The 15079-nt window shown below is 30.0% G+C and overlaps 2 protein-coding genes across 2 annotated transcripts; both read left to right on the forward strand.

Moving 5' to 3' along the window:
• The first annotated feature begins 564 nt into the window (after nt 1–564).
• LOC126845500 (uncharacterized) lies at nt 565–1797 on the forward strand. The gene is made up of 3 exons (XM_050584146.1): nt 565–723; nt 1299–1476; nt 1691–1797. The coding sequence occupies exons 1-3, from the start codon at nt 625–627 to the stop codon at nt 1795–1797; spliced, it is 384 nt and encodes a 127-aa protein (XP_050440103.1). The 5' UTR covers nt 565–624.
• A 3887-nt stretch (nt 1798–5684) lies between these two features.
• LOC126845509 (uncharacterized) lies at nt 5685–7810 on the forward strand. Its single transcript, XM_050584162.1, has 6 exons — nt 5685–5845; nt 5970–6020; nt 6796–6825; nt 6892–6924; nt 7265–7289; nt 7619–7810. Exons 1-6 carry the CDS (start codon nt 5779–5781, stop codon nt 7740–7742), a joined length of 330 nt encoding a protein of 109 aa, XP_050440119.1. The 5' UTR covers nt 5685–5778; the 3' UTR covers nt 7743–7810.
• The last annotated feature ends 7269 nt before the right edge of the window (nt 7811–15079 follow it).

Below are 15079 nucleotides of genomic sequence, written 5' to 3' on the forward strand. Positions count from 1 at the left end.
TGTTTGTTTTCTAACACGGAAACGTATTTAAAACAAATAAGTTGTGTTATTTATTTGTCTTGGGCTTTTAAAATAATTTAGTGAAATAAGAAAACATATAGTTTGATGGGTTATTTGTTGTCTAACACGGAAACATACTCAAAACACATACCTAAGCTGTAATATTTATTTTTGTTGTGCTTTTAAAACTTATTGAAACAAGAAAGGAAAGATGTGTTTGATGTGATGTTTGTTTTCGAACACGGAAACGAATTCTAAACACGAGGATTGTTTTTTTTATTTGTCTTGAGCTTTTAAGTCAATTTATGGAAATAAGAAAAAATATGGTTTGATGTGAAATTTGTTGACTAACACGGAAACGTATTCAAAATACTCAAGTTGTAATATTTATTTGTCTTGCGCTTTTAAAAAATGTATTAGAATACGAAAACATATAATTTATATTAAAACGTACACAATAACCACAACATAAACATTTTAAGCAATCCAAATAAGGAAAAACTTATTTGTTATTTATACTTGGGCTTTTCATTCTCTATAAAACTAGGATTTGTAGAGGGAAAAAACTATTCGTGTGATTTCTGAGTTCTACATTAATTTGTTGTAGCTAAAGTAGTAGATAAAATGTACTTAAAATTCATTATTTTCTTAATCGTTTCTGTTTTTATTGTAAACCCTGTTGTGGGTCCTCCAAATGAAGACACCCAGTTACTCATGAATCAAGTAATTTTTTTATATTTTCTCTGAGAATGCATACTTAATTGTGTAATTCTATTACATTGGCCAACATTTTTTTTTTGTTAAAGTAATTTTCTCTACTCAACATTAAATCCTAATTTTTATCATTGACAATTATAATTTAACATTTCATTTTATTGTAAGGGTGTGTATTTCATTTAAATCAATTGGTCGGATTCTGTAAAATGAATTTGTTTCATTTTGGAGATATATATTTTTTTTATTTGTCCGGAATTTCACCCGACTCTTGTTTGTAAACCTCAATCATGAATGTGTTTTGGCCGTATACATTTTTTTTTTTTTAGTAAATAACTAATTTAATTGTGGATAATATTGAAATAAGTTCATGGGTAAAAAGTTAAGTTAATCTTGATTCAAAGAATAATGAAAAAACTTTATTTTTATTCATGAATTTGATTTAAATGCACATTTATTGGAATCGTGCAAATCTCTGGCTTGTATCACACGTTGATGATTGTTCGGTTTATGTTGATCTCTAGTTTAAACGAATTTAAATTGCATTATCAGTTTTGTATGATGACAGTGTAATTCAATTTCAGACGCTAGATCGCGTTTACCTAAGGATTTTACAACACATCAATGCTCAGCATACTAATGCAGTTCAATATTTGATTACACTGAGCCAGTTTTTAGATTATGTGGGTTATCTCACAAACACCAGAGATACTGCGCTGCTTGTGGCACAGCAACGTTTTGGTGTCAATGTGCCATATTCAAGTAAACATTAATTTTACTTAATTTATCATTTAATAATAAATTTCAAGAAACCTTTTATATGGAGTTAACGTAAAACAGAAATGGTAGTGTTGTTGCAAAAATTGCTCGCATTTAACATTTTTTAGTCAGTATTGTGCGGTGTATAACTGCTGTTTGTATTCTAACAGTTTATATATAAATTGATCTTAATTAAGTTTTATTTTTTTTGTTTCAGAAATTATAAATCAAAACGATTTTAATGAACTTATAATAGAAATCTGCCGAAGACTCCCAACATCAGTACAAGCATACACATGTCTTATAGAGCAAGCAATAGTTTAAAAAAAAAATTGAAATGAAATTTATTAAAATTTTTGTTAAATTTATAAACGTTAATTTTCAACTAAATTAAATGTGTTTTAAACATACAGTTATTTAAATGTATTTATTTATTTAAATATAATGTTCAACGAGGGTAATGTTCCTATTGAGAGTGTACCGTTTAATTTAAATTTAAGCCAGGTTTTTCAAATTGGAGTTATGAAACTGTGTGCATTAAAAAGGAAATTCTCCACACTATAAGGTACCTAATTAATGAACAAACAGACGTTCGAATGGGTCGTGACACTGTGGAAACTATGTAAGAACTAGGAATAGACAAGTACAGGAAAAGAAACTATAGATTAGAAAAAAAAATAGGTACTTTATTGATACAGAAGTTTAAAATCTTTACCCCTGTGCCTTCGAACTTAAAGAAAATACCCTTAAATAAAGTACCACTGAAGTACAGTAAAACCTAAGATACATCATAAACCGTTCCATCCAGAAGAGGTAGTATCTTTTGTTAAATTTCTCTTGTTGGGCATAGTTAAAAGACTTAAGGTGACTTAAAGTAAAGGCTTGAATTTAATAGCTATTAATAAAATGATTCGTTAAAATAATATTTTTATCTTAATCTTTTTTTTAATAATTATTCAAAATTGTGCTGGATAAAATTGTTTTTAAATAATCCCCCCGTTTGATATGACCGTTAAATTTGATGTTTTTAAAGCTGTAAATGTTGTAGTTGAGGTGTGATTTCAGAGCACACTAGTACAGGTACACAAACACTTGCGTGCATGTCATAATGTCGATTGTTATTTTCTGTTTTATTTTTCAAAACAATTTTCTATATAATATTTTCTGTCGTTACGATTTTGGGTGGCTCGGTGGCAAACATCCGAAAGAAAAACAGCTCATCGCAAAACCAAATGGCAAGGGCCTACGTTAGATTGATAGGTACAAAATACAATATTGCCATTCACTCTGCGCCGATGAAAAAAGCCAGAATAACAAGTCATTGTACGGGTAAAAAATACTTTTTATTCATAATACACTTGCGTGTTACGTGCAAAAGGGACATGATAAAAAAATTGTTGATCTAAAAGTTTTCTATGGAATCAACCACACAGTCATGTCATGTTAAACAAATGGTCTACTCTTTGGTAGAATTGTTTGCGTTCGTGCAGTGAACTGTAGTGTGAATTTCTTTGACGTATATTAATATAAAAAAAAAAAATTGTTTGATCCAAAACTCTTTACTATACAACTGCCTGTTATTGAGCATAAGAATCATTGTGTAGTAGATTTCAGATAAAGTCGGTAGCCTTATTCAAAGCGAAAACAATGATATTAATACAATGATGAATATGAAATATTTTATTTTATTACGTCTGACAATTTATTCTCCATCGGTTTACAGCGATATCATAGATGACGTAAATATAGTTTTTTTCCAACAATTACTAATAGTAATAATATTTGTATGGCTTATTTGACCGGGAGGGCTATAGCTACAATTATTACTTATACATATTTTGCAAATCATTTGTATTACATTGCGTACAGTAAACTAAACATTTAACGTGTACCTACGGTATTCCACTATTGTTAAATCTGTTAAATATAATTGTACCTTAAAAGTAACTAATTATTTTTAAAGTTTGTCAAAAAATAAAAAATAGTATGTACCGGGCGATTGGTTAACTATGGACCAGTCAATAACTTTTTTTCGTGAATTTATTTAACTATACATTTATTGGAATTATTCAGTTTTCTGGCTTGTATCACGTCAATGATTGTTCGATTTATGTTGATCTCTAGTTTAAACGAATTTAAATTGTATCATCAGTTTTTCATGTGTAACGACGTGTAATGATATTATGTGTAATTAAATTTCAGGCCATAGATCGCACTTTTGGAAGGATTTTGAAAGATATCAATAAACGCCAAACTAATGTAGTTCAACGAAATGGCATTACTTTGGCACAGTTTGTGAATTATGTGAGCAATATTACAAATAGCAGAGCTGAAGTGCTGAGTGTGGTACATAAACAATTTGGTGACAACGTGTCATTTTCAAGTAAACATTAATTTTACTTCATTTATCATTAAACATTATAATTTTTAAGAAACTATTTATTAGTGATGGGAATCGGAAAATCCGGATTTTCACAAAAAAACGCTATTTAAGCTACTTAAAAATCATATAAGTGTTAAATAATTTTACAATATAAAGCTCTATATCTAAGTAACATTTTTTTGATAAATATGTGAAAATAAAACAAAACACCAAAGAGATAAACTGCTTTTGAATTTCGGATTTGTTGAAATCCGAAAATCCGGAATCCGAAATCCGAAAGCATTTTATAGACAAAGTTAAGAGTTTTTTTTTTAAATTTTATCAACAAATTTTACTTAGATACACATCTTTATATTGTAATAGTATTTAACAATTATATGATATTCAAATGACTTAAAAAGCGTTTTTTTGAAAAATCCGGATTTTCGGATTCTCATCACTACTATTTATATTATGGAGTTAACGTAAAATAGAAATGGTATTGTTGTTGTGAAAAATTCCTCGCATTTAAAATTTTTTAGTCAGTTGTGCGGTGTTTAACTGCTGTTTGTATTATAAAAATTTAAATAAATTGATCTTTCGTTTTTCAGTTAAAGAAAGTTTTTTTTGTTTCGGATGTGATAAATCAAAACTAGTTTAAATTATTAATGAAAGATATCTGCGATAAATTCGGGACATCAGTAACAAGCTACATAAGCTTTATAGACAATGCAATAATCGATGGAACAATAAATGATTATTTAAATCTTTGGTAAATTGACAAATGTTAATTTTCAACCTAATTAAATGTTTTTAAAACGTACAATTATTTTAATGTATTTATTTATTTAATGTTTATTTAAAATTGCTTTTAAATGAAGTCTTCGGTGTTAACATTAGTGATGAAAATATGTAAACTAATTAAGAATAGCTTGTGGGAAGCAATTAATAAAGTTTTAAAATCAAATTAAATGATGTTGTTTTTGTTTTTCGATGCATATTTTTTTTACATGAAATTGTGTACACAATAGGTGTCTGTTTAAACAAGTACACTAAACGTCACAATATCAAAGTAAATTGTTTTTCTTATTTAAATAGATAATAGCACAAGACAAATAAATGGCACAACTTAGAATATGTTTTGAGTACGTTTCCGTGATTAGAAATAAATGTACAATTACTGAACACAATAATAACGACGGTAGAACTATAAAATATTTCAAAAAAGGTTTTAAAGGAATTAAAAAAAAAAAACCAGTACGGTGGGTTTGGAGCATAAGCCCAAAAACTATACTTATAAAAGCGTAAGTATAATAAAATGGTTCATGGCCGCGCTCGAGGGTTTCAAATAGTAAGTGCCATGCGACCAATTTCAGCAATACAAGTCTTCGTACAAAAACACACAACTTTATTCAAAACCGTTTTAATAGGATTAGGCGACTAATTAAGTATAAAATATCAAACGCGGTCGACTACAAAAATAATTTTTTGTTGTAAATAATTTCAACGCATGCAAACTTCACACGGCTTTTATGATTTATTTACCAAGCGTTACCGTAAAAATGAATTTTTTTCTTTTTTTCGCTTTAAATGTTATACGTTTAACAATGAATATTTAATTTATCGTACAGCCATTAATTGTGTTGTACAAGGGCCACGCAAATCGTTTGCAAATATATTACGTTTGTATTGGTGGGTATATTTTCAAAACGTACCCATTATTTTTTAATCATTATTGTTTTTTTTTTCTGTATAATCAGGTGAAATTAAAATTTTTTTTTTTACAAGGCCGACGCAGGTATTTCACTGGATAATTTCGTTCGTTACAGTCAATCACAATCCTACCAGTTGTTCTCGACGTTTAACCTTCGCCGCAGTAGTATAGATACCTATTCAACCTACCTACCTACCTAATATACCTACCTACTCTTATTCGCATCGTTATGGCAAATATCTGTTTTAGCTTAATTATTGTTGTATCTGTCTGTGTTGCCTGTACGTTTGCAACTGGTATGTATCTTGTATTTATCGTTTAACCAGAACCCATAGATTAAAATATATTATTATATACCTATTGTGTGTATACTTACTCAATCTATGACTTATTAATTATTTATTTTTTTGTTTTTTTTAGGTACGCCTTCATTCTACAAAAATGACATAATTGTATATCAACGTGGATACAGTAATTATAATCAAGTTTATCTTAATAATATTCATAATATTATGTCAATGTCATATTAGTATAATATAGATAGAATAATTTATTACCCGAGCCCAAATTGAGGAACTAACGCCTGCCATGTCCATCCCTAAGTATTTCTATGGTAACATTAGAGTAATAACCCATTTAAATGACACTGAAAAACAATACTAAAACCCCGTTTTTCGTTCCGCGGTTTAAATTTTGAATAATTTTTAAATCGGAATTTTTCATAATACATACAAAATATACATAGTGTACTTAATATATAGAGTATATATACTTATGCTACGATTTCTATCAGTTTTATAGACCCTAATTTACATCAGGCTATCTATAAAATTGTATTACAATGTAATAGTTTTTTTTTTATTGTCATTTTAATAGATTAATAATTTTAAAATGTCAATACCTACCTCGTGTAAAAAAAAAAAAAATGGTTCAGCTAATAGAAACATTTATTTTTAAGCAGAATTATATGAAAAGACGTTATGTTTCTTTAATCCGAAAACCTAAAATTAATTAAGGTCCGTTTTATAACTTTCTGTTAATAAATATATTGTCTTTATTTTACCTCTTACAAAATAATTGTGCACATGCGGCATAATGCTGTTAAAGTGTTATTAAAATATTGGATAGCTATCATTTGCCTTTAATTAATAACGCTTTCTGTTTCCCTTAAGAATACATTTAATGTCAATTTAAAACAGTCACAAAAGTGTTATTAAAATATTGAAGTTATTTTTTTTTATTCCAGAAAAGGGCGGTATCATGTTTGTAAAAGAAGGTAAAAGTATAAATAATATACCTAGGTTGGTAGATAACATTTTAATTAGGTATATTTTCTTTGCAGATGGTGTAAATCCGATGGGTAAGGGTAATTTAGGTAATGTATGAAATGTTTTAATATAGGTTAAAATATTATTCAATAAGATCAACACTAGGTAGAGCAGTTTATTTAAAAACAATTTATTAAAAAATAATGTAATTTTTTTTTTCGGTTCAGTTAATAAGTCTAATGCTGTATAATGAAATTTAACCTTAAACCAATATATGGAGGGGGGGGGTGCCCACCCTTTGCTACACCTATGACAAAATATTAAAACACAGACATTTTTACTGTTGTCTAGTAAAACCATTGAGTATATATTGTATGGTAATATCAACTCAATGGTAAAACACATAATATGTATGCTGTATAATAAAATAACTTTTCTGCTTTATAGATTTGCTGTTCACTATAAAACCAAAGTGAGTATTACTATTCATATCAACGCTTTCGGTAGAAAAAATATGTTTAACTTGTTCTTTATTAATTTTATTTTTTACAAGTTCAAAATCAGTTAACCCATCATACCACCAATAATTTTAATCAACCAATTATCTCATACAGGAAAATTGAGTTCTTTTTTGTTCTACTCTAGCTCAGATAATTTTTTTATGATATTACACATATTTCAATACAATTTAATACAATTGAGGGCCACTTGCATTTTTTAGGAAATAGCTAGTATGCTGTTGCATTGGATGTTTAAAATATAAAGATATATAACTTTTTTTTAATTACTTTATGGTTTCAGTAAAGCTGCCTACAATAGTATTCTCCAAAAGCTTAAAGAAAATGGAATAACTAGTCCTAAGTACGACGAATTTTTTACTTTTTCAGTACCTGAATTACAAATTATTAACCTTACTAAGATGTAATTATTAACTTATAACAATTTATAGATGTCGACATTGTTGTGGTTATATTATTTTGTTACCATTATTCAAACTTGATAATTCTAAGATATAAAAAAAAAGATAAACTTATTCTAAAAAGTATGAGTAAAACTAACATAATGTAATCATAATAATTGTCGAAATAATAGTACATTTTATTTTATATAAATTCAAAATAAAATGTATTATTATTTCTACAATATTATGATTATAATTATATGATTTCTAATAAAATATAATTATGTTTTTTTTCGCTGTAATTTTGCTTTAGAACTTCTTTATTACCTTTGCAACCTATACCATAAATGCTCGACCAATTTGGTCTTCTAATTTTATTTATAAAGGGTATTTTAACATCATATTTCATCATATACATTTTGTGTTATTTAAACAAAAAAAATGTTGGTTGAGATTTAAAATGTGTTAAGTAGGTATTTTTCTGGGGCAGCTAAAATCATTTTATTGGGTGCTGACAGTTTAAAAAAATTCAATATTACTACTTATTTGAGCCCATTTAAGATCCAAAATAGATCTCATACTATTTTATAGTACCTAAGGAACATAAAAATTAAAATAATAATTGTTTGCATGAATTACAAGGTTATAAAACAACAAAGTACAAAACAAATATATATTTTGGGCGGATTCTTGCACAAATATCTATAAATACAATTGATTATAATATATCAACTTGATTTTTTTCTCATTATTTAGTGTAGAAAAAGTACTCTTAGTATGATATATTATTTATTTTTGATTCGTTGTATGTTGGTGAGTTGAAACAGTTGATAAAAACTCTTACCAATTGCACACACCTAAAATAAATATATTATTTTGTCAACTGCATGTAGGTATGTCGAAGAAACAACTCAAGCACATAAGTAACATTATTTTTAAACTTAAATGACCACGATGAAGCTATAAAATGTGACGGTTTAAAAAATAGCGATTGTAAAACAAACCCTTAGTATGGTTATCATTATCGAACTTGCACACTTGATGCAACAAGACGCAGCAATAATACCTGTACACAATTAATATTGTTTTTAAAAATAATCATAGACGCATACAACGAAGGTAAGTTTTGAAATATGCATACTATAATTGCACAAATTCAAATATCTATCACATACACGTATAACAGAAGTAGTTTAAACAAAAAATACTTACACCTATCTTTTGAATTTTCATAGCAAGTTGAGAACGACGCTAGTTCTACATAGAGCTATAAAAAGATTTGTTAAGTATTTTAAAAGCCAGGAGTCCAATATCAAATTCTACAAATAAAAACTATGTTATGTATATTTTAATGACTGTAATTAAAACTCGGTATATTGGCATGAGTGGGAACTCTAAATTTTTCGAAAATTTTATGGCTAATATCAAAAATAAAATCAACAATGATTGATCTCCGTTTTTTTCGGTGAAATATTATTTAAAAATCACATGATTATCATTTACAATATGAATTTTAAATACTTCATTTGAAAATACTGTTAAATGACGCAATATCCTACATTTTCGGTCAATCAGTATCGTGCCAAATCCTTTCTCATTCCTTACCCTCGAGCATCCCCAAAAGCAAGCACCAGAGCACACACCAACCCCTGTCTGCTCAAGGTTTATAAATTAAAACTTACACCGATTTTACATACTTAACATAATGTAAAAACTGAATAAATTATTATACTTAAATAATAACTGAAAAGTTATTTTATCATCGGCTAAGCTAACTAATCCTTCGAATATTCAAATAGTAATAATAATTAATTTACAAATATTTTTTTTTCAACTATTCGAATCTTTAAAAATTAGGTATTCGAATCCGACTATTCGAATATACGAATCCTTCGAAGATTCGAATCCAAATTACAACACTAATACATACACCGGAGTGATCTATTTTACATATTAATTTGGCATTAGTTTGGTAAGAAATTTGCGAAAATTAGTTTGTGTCGTACTTAAAAAACCATACGGGTTGATTTATACTGCACAAAAATTAATGCCGGGTATGACATTTAAACACGTTATGTACCGTCGGACAAACGCCAGTCTACCCAAGGCCGTCCCCGATGGTTAGATTCACTATTGTGAAGCTAACTGCCAAGTACAAACAAATAAAAAAGCTAAGCATTGGTAGTATTATGTTGAAAAAAAAACTGCTGTATATATCAATAACAATTGGAACTTAAGAAGGATATTATAAAAAATAGTGTAAAAACGCAAGGTTTGAAAGTGTAATCTGCATAGCTTTAAAGAAATAATATGCAATGTATTTCGTTTTGTCGGATAAAAAAATATTAGTACCTGGCACGGGAGGCAACAACTAGTAGCTTATGAATTAAGACCTAAAAGTTAAGCAAGGGGACAATTCGTTGTTTTTCGGAGGCAACTAGTATGCGCACATTTCAAGGGACCTACCTATACACAATAATTATGTATTTCGTTTATTATACGGTGTACACATAGGCGCAATTTCAATAAAAATGTTGAGGGTGTTTAAGCTCTGCATTTTCCAGGTTTTAAAATTTTAACTATTGTGGTTAATGGTTTTGTTGAGCAAGAATGTTGTACAAACATTTATCATGTTAAATTTGTTTTACAATAATGTTGGTTTTTTATAACATTTTTATATAAAGACGTTTTAAGACGTAAACACGAAAAATATTAGACGGTGCCCGTTTTAAACTTAGGTGTGCTAACGCCCCCTAATTGCGCCTGTGCATACTCTTTATGTATGTAGTACAAATATACTAATAGTAGTATAAAAAGACAGAAGACTAAAAATTATGACAACCTAAAATACATAAAATAGTCATTATTTTATTTTACGTTCCGCTAAACTATAGGAGGTTACAGTTTTAAAGTTAAATCAAATTTTAAATAAAAAATAAGTCGAAAAAAATAAGGAAGTAGTAGTTAAGAATCGAACCCCGCACCCTTCATCAAATCGAAGGCAGCACTACGGACTGCAACCATAACGACGATATTTTTTTTTCATAATTCCGCACCTTTCAAACAGCGGTCGTATGTGCGTTCAGGTACGCATTATTAACACAGACGTGCGTGTCTCTGGACACAAGTCACACGCCATACGGCTATACAAGTAAAAGAATGGAAAAAATATTGTTCCAAGCATTTTACTCGTGTACCTATGTAAAATAAAAATGAAACTGTGCCCTGTATTCGTTGGATATATTGTATTTATACTACTCGAAACAAAAACAACGACCGCCCGTCGGCGTGGAACGATGCGGCGGTCGGATGTACGACGTAACAACTGATAAAATTGAACAGTCACCCTGTATATTCCGGATTCTTACTTTCCGCACAAATACGGTCTACCTAATTTAATTCTCGATTCCGGAAAAATACTTTCCGTGATGTTTACGGTTTGGTTTTTTTTCCGTATTTTCACGGTCAGTGACTATGCGGTCCGAATATTTATGGATTCCATGACATTTCTGTAAGTAATATCATTTTTTCCTGATTCTTACAAACGAATTATTCGCATGTTCAACAAGACTGACGTCAGCTGAAATTACCGTTTGATGTTTGACAATAACAAGCGCCTTTGTAAAAAATTCGTACACGTATGCCTACACACTATGATTCTTTTAAAATATATTCCGTTTAGTGTGGAAAAATATTAAACGGTATTGTAATAAATCTAGTGCTCAATATCTGTTGACGTGGTTTCCTTTATGGTGATTTTTTTTTAAAGTGCTCAACATTTGATATTATATTAACACGTATTATAACACTATGCAGCTTTATTGTTTAGCATTTATTATTTTATGGTTAAGTCCAGGTAAATAATACATTTTATTAATATACAAATTATTTATTTATTTATAATTTAATTGCAGCAACCTATAAGCGATACCTAAGTCATGTACATAATATTATGGAACATAAGGCTAACTTAAGCTAACTTATTTAAGTTCTTGTAAGAATTTTTCCTCTTTCCTGCAAAAACAAATTATTGTACTCCGATTATTCTGTTGTGGGCGATATAAGTATCATAATTATATTATTTAAAATATTAAATAAGCAAATAGATGATAAATATAAAATCGGGTGGGTGTATGCTATATGAATAAATAAATCATACAAACTCGTCATAAAAATCAGCTGTTTTATTAATTTTATTTGGCATGTTCTGATTTGAAGGTTATATGGCACGGCCTGATATTACCGATGATTCGTCTCCCGAGGCTTCGTCTTCCGAAGCCAGTCCAAATAGACGACACCGACATTTTGATCAGCGACATAGGCGACCTCTATCAAAGCGGCAGGTATGTGGTATTGAATTTGTACCATTTAACTTTATTATTTTATAAATTTGTCAAGGTTGTCTTATATACAGTTTAGTTAATACTCTAGCCCAAATTAAATTATATTCTGTTAAAATTATAATCTGTTATACCTGTGATAAGATGTTAAAAGTAAGCTGGAAGTGTGTCTCGTTTTGCTAATTCTAATTTTATTTAAAGTAGGTACTAGGTAGTACACAAAATGGCAAAATATCATATGCCACGACGCTTTCATTATGAACTATTTTTAATTTTTTTTTTATTTTAATGTGCTTTTATTTCACAATATTACATCACGACAATTACTAATCAATATAAAAAAAAAATAATAAAAAAAAAAAAAATGTAAGCAACTAATAACATGCGAAAAAAGTAATACAATTAGATAGAAACCCAGCTTTAGAAAGGAAGGATATAAGTAGAACGATACGGAGGGACTACGGGAATTTAATAGGAGTGAGGGATCCAGGGAGGTATAGCCGAACAAACTAAGATGGGAAAGTAATTTTTTCCTGTTGGGGTGCAGAGTAGGACAGTCAAGCAGAATGTGGTTAAAATTACAAGGAGCTTCATTAAGATGGAGGGTACAAAAAGGAGATGAATTTTTATCATTGCCAAAGATACCCAAATGTGCGGGCCCCCACAGAAATTTGACTTTTTTCTTGTTAAGGAAGAAGCTATATATTAGAGATTTAATGAGGTGAATAAGGGGGGGGGAGAGTGAGGAATTAAAATGGTCGGAGGACAAGGCCTGAAGGCATGACTTTTTTTTTTATCGCCGAATTGCCCAGACTGGGAAAGGAACGCTTTCGCTTTGCTTCCCTCCCAGGCCGACATCATTTATTCACAATAATTTACAATAATTTATATTTATTTACAAAAAGACCGGTTGCCAGTTCGCAGGGCGGTTTCACAATATGTACAATTACCGATTTGACAATACCATTAAAGCTGGAGGCTTTAATTATTATATTTATTAGACACTTTAAGGGTAGGGATGGCCAGTTTAGCGGCCTCCATAATACATGTAACAAAAAACTGGTAGTCATCGATTGGAAAAGGGGAAGCTACAAAAGAGAGTAAGAGACGATCAAGATATAAAGAAAAACCTGCCCAGTCTGCTTTTAAAAAAACAAATCTAGGAAGGGAACAATTTTGAGGAGGACTAGTACAAGAAGAAGAAATAGGGGATTGGGATAAACGTTTATTAATAATAGGAAAATGATCGCTACTAGAGGGACTCATCAAGTACCGACCGAAGAAGAGATAGCGAAAGGTTAGTGGAAGCAATAGATAAGTCGACAGCAGAGTTAGGATGAAGGAGACGACTGTGACGGATAGGAACTCCAGTGTTTAATAAGAACAAATTGGAGTGGGTGATGGAGAAAAAAATTTTTTCACCACGAAGGCTGATATTATTATTAGAATCCCAAGCCTGATGGTGACCGTTTAGGTCACCGCCCAAAATGAAATTGTTAATAACAAGGGAAAAAATATTACTAAGAACAGATTTGGAAGGATTTGAGGAAGGAGGGATATATATGGACTATAGGTTGAGGGAATAGGAACTATTTGAGAAGGTCTCAATACCTACGAGGTCAATAGAGTGATCTAGGCGCAAAGAACTTAGAGAGGGAGTTATAGATAAAGGGCGAATCTGAATGGATTTATGGGCTGCAATAGCAACACCACCATAGCCATCAAAACGATCTCAGAACGTATAATGTTATAACTGGGTAAATGGAACTGTGATCCTGGTAGAAGCCAGGATTCCGAAAGGAGAGCAAATGAGCATTGGTGTTCGTGTAGTAAGTGAGAAAGATCAGAAGAACGAGGGTGAATGCTACGAACATTCCATTGAAGGATTGAAAAAGAAAGAGAAGGAGAAGGGAGAGAAACGACCGTCATTAGTATATTAGAGAGTCTTCATCAGTAACAGTGTTATTAAAGTATTTTAGTATGGAAGACTCAATTAAAGTTTTAGGCCAAAAGGAGGCAGGAAGAAATTTGTTCAGCGAGGGAGACCATCCAATCCGAAGGATGATGAGAGGGGAGATTCTGACTAACATATTGTAAAAAGCTACAGTTTGAAATGAAGTGTGAACTTTGAGTTAGAAAAGAAGGAAGTGTAGGTGAATCGGCTATTGGGAGTGTAAAATCTTTTTTGTTTTTTTAGGGGAGAGGGTGAAATGTTTTTAGAAAGGGAAAAAGAAGAGGAATTTAAGCTGGATTTCTGAACAACAATATTATTCTTAAAGTTAATGGTGTCAATATTAGAAACTTCGGCATAACACAGCTTTGTTGGAAAGTCATGAGCGTCTAACCCTCGAGGCTTCAGTAAACGAGAAATTTGCAGTGGCCATTATACGCTTAATTCATTTTTGATTAGCCCATTCTGAGCAAGAACGGTCGAAGGCGGAATGATCCAGTTTACAGTTAATGCATTTTGGGGGAGGCTGTTCGAGATTATAACTACTTGAATCGATGTGATGGTTGTAAATACAACAAATAATTTAAAATAACAGCTTAACGCTTTTTTGGTAACACTTTTTTCGGTATTAATACTTTTTATTTTCGTATGTGTATTTTTAATTAATTTCAAGACTTATTTAGTTATTCAGACGTTGTTTTGGAGGTACAAGGAGAACGATTGCGCGCCCATCGTAGTATACTAGCCTCACGAAGCAAATTTTTTAGGTATTGTATTCTTGTAATTAAGTATATTCCTTTAGGCCTTTCTTCTGAGGCGGATGAAAACTGTTTTTTTTAGTTCACAATAGTTTACACTTCATTGTGACCTAAAATGAAATCCCTATTATTTATTTTTCTTATATTACTTTCACTTATTTTTAACGCTGTTACCACATTAAATATTTTGAAACCAAATGAAATATGCCGATGAACGAATTTAAAATTTGTATAAAGCTTGTTTTATACAGGGTGTCCCATTTTAAAATACTAATCGATTTGTCTCTAAAAATACTAATCCAATCAAAAAGT

The sequence above is a fragment of the Adelges cooleyi genome, unplaced genomic scaffold (assembly GCF_023614345.1).
Source record: "Adelges cooleyi isolate 19-005CV unplaced genomic scaffold, UGA_ACOO_1.1 ACOO_flye_CR_arks_rails_tigmint_CR_PRNA_795, whole genome shotgun sequence".
Taxonomy (NCBI): Eukaryota; Metazoa; Arthropoda; class Insecta; order Hemiptera; family Adelgidae; genus Adelges; species Adelges cooleyi.